Source organism: Rhyacophila brunnea, unplaced genomic scaffold, assembly GCF_057557595.1.
Source record: "Rhyacophila brunnea isolate RB1 unplaced genomic scaffold, BYU_Rbru_1.0 scaffold_19, whole genome shotgun sequence".
In the NCBI taxonomy this organism is placed as follows: domain Eukaryota; kingdom Metazoa; phylum Arthropoda; class Insecta; order Trichoptera; family Rhyacophilidae; genus Rhyacophila; species Rhyacophila brunnea.
Genome location: NW_028232848.1, coordinates 34,614,217 through 34,626,310, shown reverse-complemented (window position 1 = coordinate 34,626,310; position 12,094 = coordinate 34,614,217). Strand labels below are relative to the sequence as shown.

The window sequence follows — 12,094 nt, the reverse complement described above, 5'->3', positions numbered from 1 at the left end:
CGTCAAAAAAAATATTGTAATAATTATGTACTGTTGCACAGTGCGTGTGATTAGGGGTTTAATTGCACCTCTGATTAGAATCTAATCTCATGTGGCGATTTATTTTGATTTACCTCATGGTACGCCAAGGTAGTTAATTTTATACGTTGTACCTATTTTTTTTTTTAATTTCTTTTTGAAAATGAATTATAAGTAATTATAGCATTAAAATGAATCCAACAGGGTGAAAAAATAATAAAACAAAATTCATCAAATATATTTATATAAGTAATTGTCGCGATGCATTATCACAATATTATTTCGAAGTAGAAAACATCCGTGACAAAAATGTTCAATTATTCTATAATTGTTGATGACTGTACAAGCGTTGAGTTTAAGAAGCTTTTCCTGCAGCCGGACTTATTTGCACTTGATGAACTTTTGAGGGCTTTAGTTAAAAGTATCAATAATTCAAATTATTTGTAAAAAATCACTAGTTCTACAATTATGATCAATACATATTATGTTTTAATGTCAACATAATAAATGTAGGTATGTAGGTTTTTTATATAAAATATTTTATAGCAGTATTTATTGATAAGCTCCCACTTCTGTGTTTTTTTAGTGTTTAAGGGGAGACATGCTCCGCGTACGTCAAAATGGAGCTTTTATGCTATTTTCAAAGCATGATCCTGGACATTACTTAAACGTTGTAGATAATCTATTTACATAATTTTGAAGCCTTATTATCCTTTATATTTATTTTAAACATTTGATGACTGCATAAAGTATTTTTATTACATAAAATAGTATTCTTTTAAACCTCTCGTTTTAATGTTTTATATAGTCATATTTCAGTACGTCCATGTGAATTGGTGTTAAGATTTTTTACATTTATTATTTTTTAAAAGCATTTATAAAACCATTAGTAAAATTTATGTCGACATTATTATATTTACAATAAAACAATATATTGATAATCTCTAATCTGGGATCACAGAGAAAATATTTAATAATATTATTTATATATAAATTATTATATTATGATTTAATAGTTGGTGAGAATTTAAATATGCACACGTAAATAATGATTTAATCGTGCATATTTTTAAGTTCCAATGAAAAAAGAGTTTTTTATTTTATATAAAGTCTTAGGCATGGTAATTCTCAATCCGCAATAAAAAAAACATTATGTTAAGAGTAAAATGAATTAAAACTACTAAGTAGTAGATAGAAACGGATTAAAATTCCTCGTCTACGTTATGTATACGTGTCTACGACAGTGCGGCGTCCAATTGTCCTGGCGTCTAGTTGTCCCATTCCCAATAAATATAATAAATTGTTATCAAACAGTATTTTTATATTCCACTGTTAGAATAAAAGTAGATTTAACGTATAGATAGATGGCATCCCTAAGGGGTGGGGCCGGGGTTGAAATTAGTGGTGTGATTACTTTGGCGGCCTTCCAGCCGTGAAGAGGTGTTTAAGGGTTCTCAAACCGCCACCCCAATCGTGCTTCAACCCTCGTAATATCTTTCCACTTTCCACGTCCGTGGTTCTGGTCTATCTTTCCGCTGTATCCCCTTGTTGGATACAGTTGGTACTTGACTACATGGAAATTCTTCAGATGTACGTATGTAGGGTGACAGGAATGCTCGAGTTCCATGACCTTACCTACAAATTCTGCGTTACTTCTAGGCGAGTTGTTTCGAAATGCGGCCGCGAAAAGGTTTTTAAATATGTATTTCAGTAGTAATGTATATTATTAGGTAGGTAATCAAATTATATGACTTAAGTACGTGATGGAGTTTTATTTAACAATAGTTTTGTGATTACAACTAGGGAATCCAATCCCGAGCCAAAATTCTGATCCCGGGATTTCGGGATTACAATTTGACAATCCCGGGACTGGTCCCGGGATTGGCATTTTTTCCATTGTTGATATAAAAATTTTATATTTACAAATAACATTGATAAAATCGGTCAAAAATAAATCTAATATATATACTATTTAAGACATTAATATTGTATACGTTCAATCTTGGAAACACATAAGTTTAATGGAGTAAATAATATTGTAATATAAATAATAATGTGAATTAAATATGAGATTGCTGTTTCTGATAGTAAAGACATAATGAATGGGTTAGCGAGATTTAAAATAGTAAAGCAAATCAGGGTGTACTTATGGCCTTTCCGCTTCATAAATCTAATTAGTCAGCCAAATATGAAACTGCCGTAAAACGTATGAGATCATGGTGGAATTACTTTGTTAATAGTGCGAAGCATTGTTTTTTCCAATCTTTCTCTCATTTTTATTAATTTATGTGAAAAAATAAAATGAATCGGCAACTTACACATGGTTATAAATCAAACTTCATTCAAACTCAGTTTATTTCTAATGTAGTTATTTGTTATTAAAAGTATTTTTTCTGTTATGTTTTCGTTTTTATTTTATTTCCCATAAAATTGATAAGTTTAATAGATAGATAAAAAGATAAAGTTTCGGGATTATGTTTATCAATCCCGGGATTCATAGGTATCGAAAATAGCTCGGGATCCCGGGATTGGAATCCCTAATTACAACGAAATCAATTATATATTATACCTACACTTTGTTGATGCAGTAACTTTGCTATTTGTGTATTCGGCCAATACGGGATTTCGACATTCAGTATTTAGGCCAGTTGGGTTTTCAGCCTTCGGGAATTAGGCTTTCGAAATTTCGATCCAAACCAATTTTGCTATTTATTCTCATAGTTTGTATTTTTACGGACAATTCAATTTTAAATATTTTTAACACATTGTGGACATTACAAATTATAAGTTTAAGACGTTCACAACATGAGGTGAAACATTATTATGAAGAAAAAAGTAATAAAAACGATAAAAATGAAAATATAAAAAGATGTAATATATAGCATAATATAATATAATATAAGATATAACATAATATAAACATACAAAGGCAGTGAAAATACAATTATACATCTATTTTAGTTCAAAGAAGTACGCCGAATTTGCTAAGGAGACACTATTTTAAGAATTTATAAAATAGCGTCCACCTAAAGTCACCTTCACGCAAGTGGAATATATCAACACCCGAAGCAATTTGATTGAACATAGTTTTGGCCCTCCCAGTTGATACTCTCTATTTATAAAATAGTTATCAGGGATACACAGGTCGACACTGGCCAGAATGGCAGAGTTTGCAATGTACCTAATGCGTTTGTAATATACTTTCGTTGCATTTTTGTTTCATTTAATAAAGTTGCGACGTGAAGATCTTAACATATGATCCTCGGATACGCCCGATTAAGACTGGGTGTAGTTTGGTGGATGTAGATACCCTGATATCGTCAGTCTTTTGTAAAAAGGGCGAATCAACCATTTTGGCGAAATTGAGATTTTAATGAATGTATCTCACTAGCTTTGTTGTGTAAAAATGGCGTATTTGTATCTCCACCGGAAAGTACTTCGTAAGGGCGAATATCTACTCAGTGTTACGAATAAAAAGTGAATGTGACATATTGCGCATTTAAAAAAAATATAGGTATTATAAACACAGTATTTTTTCTAAGCTTTATTATGAACTTGTTAGACATTTACTATTATTACAATTAATGTCAACAGTTAAAAATCCTCCTCTTGTAAAATAGCATTTTTGGTTAATTCGCCTTTTTTACAAAACACCGACGATATGGCTGTAACTGCATTGTAATTGAATTTACTGAATGTATTCATATTCTTCCTTTTACTCTTGATCTCCTAAAGTCCTAAAACTCTATCGTTTCGTGACTCAGTGTGTCAATTAAGTATCAATATTTCCAATCGATACTTTTTTCGGTATGACATCCCTAATAGTGACGTCATGCGATTCGCAAACATGTAGCAGAAGTGGGGGCTACATGGTCAGCTGTTCACGCGAGCGTATTGTGAAACGTATGTCCAGTCGAGCGAGGCATCCGTTTCTTCTGATGCCCGCTTAGGGTTCAGCTTTGTTATCTTGCCACTTTGTGATTTCGAAAGGGGGTAGTCCGCCGCCCCCTACGTAAGAGGGAGGGTTGCTCGTCAAACAAAACTAAAACCGTCGAATGTACAGAATAAAATGTCTTCGCAATACGTTTAGTCGATGTAGTATTATATGCTTCGTTCACATTTATGCTATTTTAATTCCATCCTTTCAGAATTCCTCTTTTCATTTTACTAATATTAAAAGTTTAGGTTGTCATCCAATATTTTAGTGTGCGTACTTCCTTGCAATGTATCTGTGTATCAAACACATATATTTCTAATTCAATACTAAACAACACTACGCATTATTTCAAAATGTCTTGGGCGTCCCCGCATACAAATGTACAAGTTGTTTCGTTAGCGCTTACGTCGCGAGAGCACATTTATTCAAAATAATTAATAAGAAGATAATTTAAAAAATAATTTCTATGGTATTCAATAACATAAATATGTATTGATTGTTGTTAAAAATATAAAATAATTTATCTCGCGATTTTTATTTATTTATTAGTTCACTCATTAGGCAATTTAGATATCTGATATTGTACCTACCTAAGTCTGTGTTTTAAATATAAAAAGAGAACATAATATAAACATACAAAAGCAGTGAAAATACAATTATACAACTATAGTAGTTCAAAGAAGTAGACCGAGTTTGCTAAGACCCTATTTTAAGAAACTCACCCTCACGCAAGTGGAATATATCAACACCTTAAGCAATTTGGTTGAACATAGTTATCGCCCTCCCAATTGGCATTACCAGTGGCAGGTTGGTTCTGCACCTTGGAAGAATAAACATCTGATGCTCTCTATTTCTAAGATAGTTTATCAGGGACACACAGGTCAACACTGCCTAGAATGGCAGAGTTCTCATTTATACCTCGTATAATTCAAAAAAAATACGTAGCTAAATAAAGATCTCTTCTATATTGCAGACTGCAGTATGTAAGCATACCTAAGAGAAAGTTGTTATGTTGGTACTAGTTAACTTAAATATGTTTTGATTAATATACTAATCTATGTTTTTTCTTTTCTATTTTTCATGTGCTGTTCTACTGGGACATCTGTTTCGACACACCGACCCTACTCATTTATATTTCAACGACAATATACGGTGACCAAACCACACACGTATGCCGGCACCAAAATAATAATTGAATTTAATATGTATGGATTTAAAATTTTAATGTGCGCGCTGTGGAAATAAATTGACGCGACAATGTACGTGTTGTCTCATTAAAAATGAAAATGTACCGTTTTCATAAAATTGTGAAATTGTGGTGACCGTGTGTTTGTGATTTTTCGGTGAAATATGTGATTGTTTTTTTTTGTGATCGGTTCGTGATACAGGATTAAGCTCAGCGGAAGAAAGACATGTAAGTTTTATTTATTATTAAAATTATTATTACTATTTTTTTCGACCATATCCGATCCTAATAAGATCATAATATGGGCCTCCACGTAGTGGAGGTTTGTATTAACAGATTTTATTTTTACGAGAAATGGATGTCAGCCACTTGCTCAACCTATTAGGTCCATACCCTGACTCACACACAAATTGAAAAACAATATGTGTACTTGCCAGACCCAGAATTCAAACCTGGGACCCACGGCGTGATAGTCCAACTAAAAAATATTGGAGAAATCCACGACGTCGGTTAGTTATTGAAGTAATAGGTATCTACTTTGATTAATAAAAACAAAAACCGATTGCCAATGTAGCTTGATTTGGAAGAACGCTAATGAGTGGGTATTGAAAAGGCCAATAGTTAAAATTTATCGCAATTAGTAAGTCACTCCGTAGCATATTGGTAAATGCGACGGATGGGGCGTAAACCAGGGAGATGCAGGGTTCGATTCCCTGCCGGGTAGGCTTACTTTTTTCAAAAAGGATTTTTTCTATTGGTTATTATATATTTCATCAGAAAGTGTTTTTCAAAATTATGTATGTTCATATTATATCTTATGCAGACGTAACTATTGAATAAATTGTACGTATTTCTGAAAAAAGATCTAACCCACACATGGGCATTTTGATAAAATTGAAATATTTCAGAAAATATTGATTTTAAATGATTTGTGATTGTTTGATTATAATATAATAAGTATAGTGTCCCGTCACTTGTTTAAATTAAATAATCACAAAGAAGTAGTCGAGGTAAATTTGGGAGTTAGTGGAAACTGGTAGCTTTTGTTAACCCCCACCCCTCGGCGTCTTGAAAATCAATAAAAGAAAATCAAAATGGACCTCCCAAATCATTTTTCTGTGTGCGCCCCTGCAAATACGCTTATTTAATAATTAGTGAATACACATTTCCATAAGTAAGTAGATACCATATGCGGTTTCAGTCTATGGATGGCCTCTTAACTTGACAACACGGATCCAAAAAGGTGCCTATGTGTGTCATTGAAAATTTCCACTTTGGAAGGGCAGAAGGGTATATATTATTATGTTTTTTTATATCAATCGTATTATGGTAACGCCGTTTCTTCAGACACAAAACATTATTCGCATACCTCTTGAAATTATATTATAATTGCAGGATTATTTGGTTTTCCTTAAACTCGACTTCGAAATAAATATGCGTGTTATTAACACATCCCATTAAGGACTTACCCAATATGGCAGACAATAATTATAACATTATTTTATAATTACTTATTCCGGCTTTATCTCTTTCCGTCTCGGTTGAATTCTCTTTTAATTTTACGGCACACTCACTCTCCTTCTAGGGCGGTATCCACTCCGAAGTAATTTTACACCCTTATAAAACGTCAAGTCTTTTTACTGCCTGTATATAATTTTATTCGAAGAGATAGTGAGGATTTGAAATATGTTTTAAGAAATGGTCACCTTACGGTTTTCGAATTAATAGAATAATAATTCTTCTTTTCTTCTTCTGACCATATCCGATCCTAATAAGATCATAATATGGGCCTCCACATAGTGGAGGTTTGTATTAACAGATTTTATTTTTACGAGAAATGGATGTCAGCCACTTGCTCGACCTTCTAGGTCCATACTCTGACTCATGCACAAATTGAAAAACAATATGTGTATTTGCCAGACCCAGGATTCGGGCCTGGGACCCTCGAAACTATAGACCGGCGCTTAAGCCACGCGGCCATCGTGGGTGTAAAAAATTATTATAGTCATGATTAAATTGTTTTTTTTTTGTATATAATTATTTAGATTATCACTTCGATATCAAGAGTAGGTATACAAAATAATCAATTAGTAGAAAAAATTACCAGTTAGCATCTGTCAACATTCTTGTAGATGCGCTCAAAAATATTATATCATATCGTAAGCAAAGCAATATAGAGTATCAATATTATTATATAAATACAGATTGATATGTATTTACAGTCGAACTTGGTTATTACGAGGAAGATGGGACCGACTGAATTTGCTCGTTATGAGCATTACTCGTTATATCAGAGAATATGTATTTTTAAATGAGCGGTCACATTACACAAAAAGTCGTAAATAGTCGGAAAAAAAATATCTGAAAACACAAGGCCTGAACACAAACGATGCATAAGTGTGAGTGAGAAAGTATTCGGCACCCTTATAATCTCTGCGACACGCGCTAGAGTAAGATAAAAGGTTTACAGATGTGGGAGATGATGTGCTACGGTGTCGCCGCTAAATCTTACTTTATTGCTTAACTAAGCGTCGATAACCGTGTTGCTAAAATTGCTATTATTCGTGTTAAACATAACGTCAGTGGTAAATATTTTTAGTTAATTAAGTAGAAAAGCTGGTTCTGTGTGTTGTATTAAAATATGGTAGCTGTACTGATAAGCAAGAAGATGGTATTACGTTTTATAGGTAAGTTGATACATGTTCGTGACAATTTATTTGTATATTATTATATATTTTAATATCAGTGACCTAGTGTTTCTTTAAAATAACTTAAATTTTGGATATCTTTACCTAATGGTTGCATTTTGACCGCTGAAAAAAATACTATATAACGTAAAAAAATAGAAAATTATATTCTAATTCTGAGCGTCTAGTGCGAGCACTTTTGGCGAGCACTAGCGAAATGATCTATGGTCTCGAACATTTGTAGACGAATGCGTTCGCTCGCCCACAAACCAAACGCACGGCACGCGGCTTCATTTAGCAATGCAATGGGTGGCGTCTAGATGTATCTATAGTCTATGCTGAAAACCATCTTAAAAATCCCCGAAGCTGACATGGCATTCATAAACTACAAAAGCAGTTGTTTATTGTAATGGACGCTGGTAGTTACCTAGGGACTTCACAAAACTTGGATTTTTCAAGCATATGCGTGGATACTTTTTGATTTTCGGCGAAACACCAATTAGTTAGGTACTTAGACACTTAACTAGTGTCATAAACGTAATCCGACCCTGGCGGCATCCTGTCCGATCGGATTTTATTCATATTAGGGTCAAAATGTCTTTAAACGATCGACACACTAACAGTATTTTAGCTCGGTATATCCGATAAGTTGCTCGTATAACAGTGAATAAATGTTTCGAGAAAATCATAAACCAAAATGTCAACGAATGTTTCCTCATTACATCCGAGATCTCGCTATGTCCGAGATCGTAATAACCGAATTCGACTGTATTTCAATACAGCCGGTGTATGTTGAGCCGGGCACGCATTACGAGCAGTAACTGTAACCGTTCCAGATTTGCCAATGCGCCATAATACATAATAAATACAAATTACCAATATAACAAGAAAGTACAAAAGAAACTGATGACTTGTAGATATTAAAGTAAAATGATAGATACAATTACAAATTTAACATATTATTATTTAACACGTCCACAAACATGATATAGTTAATAAAATATAAATCAACCTATATTGTGCCATCAAATAAGTTAATCGCACGATACCCAACATCATGAAACATCACATGGTTAAATGGTTCTACAGTCAATTCTCCAATTAATTTTTAAAATGTTTAATTTAACGGTTCATAATTATTATTAATACGCCAATGGCTGGGTGAATATTGTTGTCTACCCCTATCGTCGCGTTTCGTATCACTGCACGGCAGTAAACGTTAATTTTCACTCAAGGTTTATATGGCCGCCGATTTATGACGGCGCGCACACAGGCCCGCCTGCCGACGATTTACTACAACGCCATTATTTAACGTTTTATAATCTCAATAATGGACTCGCAAAATGGCAAAGCGTCTGTGGCGCCATCACTGCCATTTTTTTTAATGTCTTGACAACGGGCTGAAGATAGCTTAACTTCGAGATATTAAAAGCGGTTATATGTAAATTGTACGTAAAACATTTTCACCGTAGCACAGTTCGCCGTGAGCTTTCTTATTGGGATGAGATGACCGTATACCAGTGGCGAAGGGTGGAGGTAGGCTGTTAACATCCGCCATAAATAGTGCACTCTAACTTTGTAAGTCATACGTATTTGTTTTCATTGAACTAAGATTACAATTTACAGATGGTGCTGGTTAGTTTTTACAATTTAATTAAACCCTACCTAAGCCAAACCATAATAGTTTACGTATACTACGGGCGATCCTCCACATTGTGCACGCATTTTCAGTCATCCTTATTTGTTTTTGTTGAATTAAGAATACATATTACAATAGTGTAAATAAGTTTTTTTTAAAATTCATTAAGCTCCGTCTATACCAAACTAAAATCGATAAAAAATATTTTTCTATCTATAAAATATTTTTAGACTATTATCTACTATTGCTTGCATTTTTTTTTGCGACCATGTCCGATCCTAATAAGAACATATGGGCCTCCACAGAGTGGACTTGGACTAGGCAGGCTTTATTTAATTTTAAAAACTCACAAACACTATCTACATATTGTAGTATTAGTTAAATGAAAACAACTGCGTTTGACTGACAAAGTTTAGCACTATTTAAGTCGAATCTCAACAGCCTACCTCCACCCTTCGTTACTGCCTTATAGTATACGTTTGTTTCAAAACCATTATAATGGAGTTGTACCACGAAAATGCCAATCCAATTAATTATTCACTAGTTATGAACCATTAGTTTTGTGTTCCTACTAGATCTACATGTGCACTTGCCAATTATTATTGTTAACTCGCGATTGGTGTTTTTGGGAAACATGCTCAAGTCATGAATTTATTCGCCGTTCTCTTACTCGTGTCAACATTTACCGACAACCAGTGGAAAAATACTTACCAAGTACACCAGTTGTGGAATACTGACATTTTTAGCATTGGCTACTCGTTCACAAGTTGCCAAAAGAACGTCGTATCCTGCGACAGCTTTCGGTATCCTGTGGTGCAATTTTGCTTGGTTTGCAGACATAATATGCCGTCGTAAGATACCTCGTTTTCGTGCTACTGACTTGTGTAGATGACTTGGCGACCATCAGGTTTTGAATACATGACGTGTCAGTGTTGTTTTATAAATTTTTACAGACTTCTTATTAATTTTACTTTACATAGATAATAATGTGTTTTTTTTAGAATTATTAAGGCTATACCTCAGTTGAGGCATGGTCTAAAAAGATCGTGGCTAGGCGATGCGCGGATTGCGGGTCGCGGGTGCAAATGACGCCCGCCGACCGAAACATAATTTGTCATATAAATCCAAAATGCGTCCATTTAATGTTGTTTATTTTTCTATTAGTAACAATAATAATATATTCATTGACATGTTTTCTATTTAAAGTAAATGGGTAACGTTTTTAGTCATCTTTACACGATTTAAGAATTGATACCCCCGTCGCCATCACGAAACAAATCAACGTGCAGTCACCTCGACGGTCGGTCTCCGATTGGCGAGTACTGCGAAATTTCGTTACGCATACTGTTCAAAATTATTTGCCGTTTCACTGAAGTATCGCCTTAATAACAATGTTCTTGGTTTTTCGTACAAGGTGGTTGTTAGTAATTTTGAACAATCACAAACAGTCAGGTGTTGAGAAAAAAAACACATAAATATTGTGTCCTCACTTACGCACTGCACCTCGAAATTTGCCAGATAATAATGTGTTGTAATGATTATAGATACATAGATAAGTATGGAATTTAAGAGTTAAAAGTTTAAAAATAAATACAAAACTTTTTTTTTTTGTTTCAGTAGAATTTAAAACTTCTGTTTTATACCTACTCTAAACCTACCAAAGTCAATTTCGTCAAAATCGTTTTGAAATCAATCTGGCTCTCAGATACAGATATAAGTAAGTAGTTATTTAATATAAAAATAAACAAAAAGGAAAAGTCAACCCTGAAAATACCACAAGGGGTAAGATTTCCTCAGGGGTGAGTATGAAGAGGCAATCCACTCAAGTCGATGTAGCGGGAGATCCTTCCTGCGAAGCCTCCCGCGGGGGCTCGCCACCCCTAAGGAGCCGCACTCCCGAGGGGTTCAACTCCCCGGCGTCTTATTCAGCGAAATACAGATAAGGCTTTCGCGCTCTGAATAGTCCGGGGCGGGGCGGGTGGGGTGGTTTTGTGAACGGATCCGTTACTGAATGTGCGGCGTGTGGAAATGGGTACGATTTGAGGTTTTTTTTATTGCTAAATTCGTGTCAATGGCGTTTGTAGTTTATCTTGATGCTAGGTATCGATCGTAAGGAAGTATTTAAACGTAGATATATTTGTTTAGATACTAGTTTGTTTTGAAAACGTGTAGTTTAGTATTCCTTCCTCTCAATTCTTCTTTAATTCCAATATTCAGGCTACGGCACTAAATGACCAAATGGTATTTATTACAATATGCAGTCTGCTTAGATACAGGTATAATCACGTAATAGATTAATAAATATAATATATCCTATATGTATATATTGTTCAACCACTGTGTGCTTCCCGTGATCACATATGCGTGTGAAACATGGACCCTAAGTAAAAGAGAGATCCAGAAACTTAGAGTAGCATAACGTGGTATGGAGAGGTGCATGCTGGGCATAACGCGAAAGGAAAAGAAGAGGAATGAGTGGATAAGGAATCGGACAAGGGTTTGCGATGTAATAGAGTTTATTAAAAGCCTTAAATGGAGATGGGGTGGGCACAAGTTCGAAGAAGAGACAATCGTTGGACAAATCTAGTCATCCAGTGGTATCCAAGAAGTTCAAAACGTCTGCAAGA

General features: G+C 34.3%; 1 protein-coding gene across 1 annotated transcript in view; it reads left to right on the top strand.

Annotated features, from left to right (window-relative positions):
* LOC147072941 (protein groucho-like) overlaps positions 1-12,094 on the top strand; it is a 346,899-nt gene that overhangs the window by 290,414 nt on the left and 44,391 nt on the right. The window contains exon 8 of the mRNA XM_085945961.1: positions 5,344-5,369. Coding sequence (XP_085802087.1) covers positions 5,344-5,369 — 26 coding nt within the window. The remainder of the gene's footprint in view (positions 1-5,343; positions 5,370-12,094) is intronic.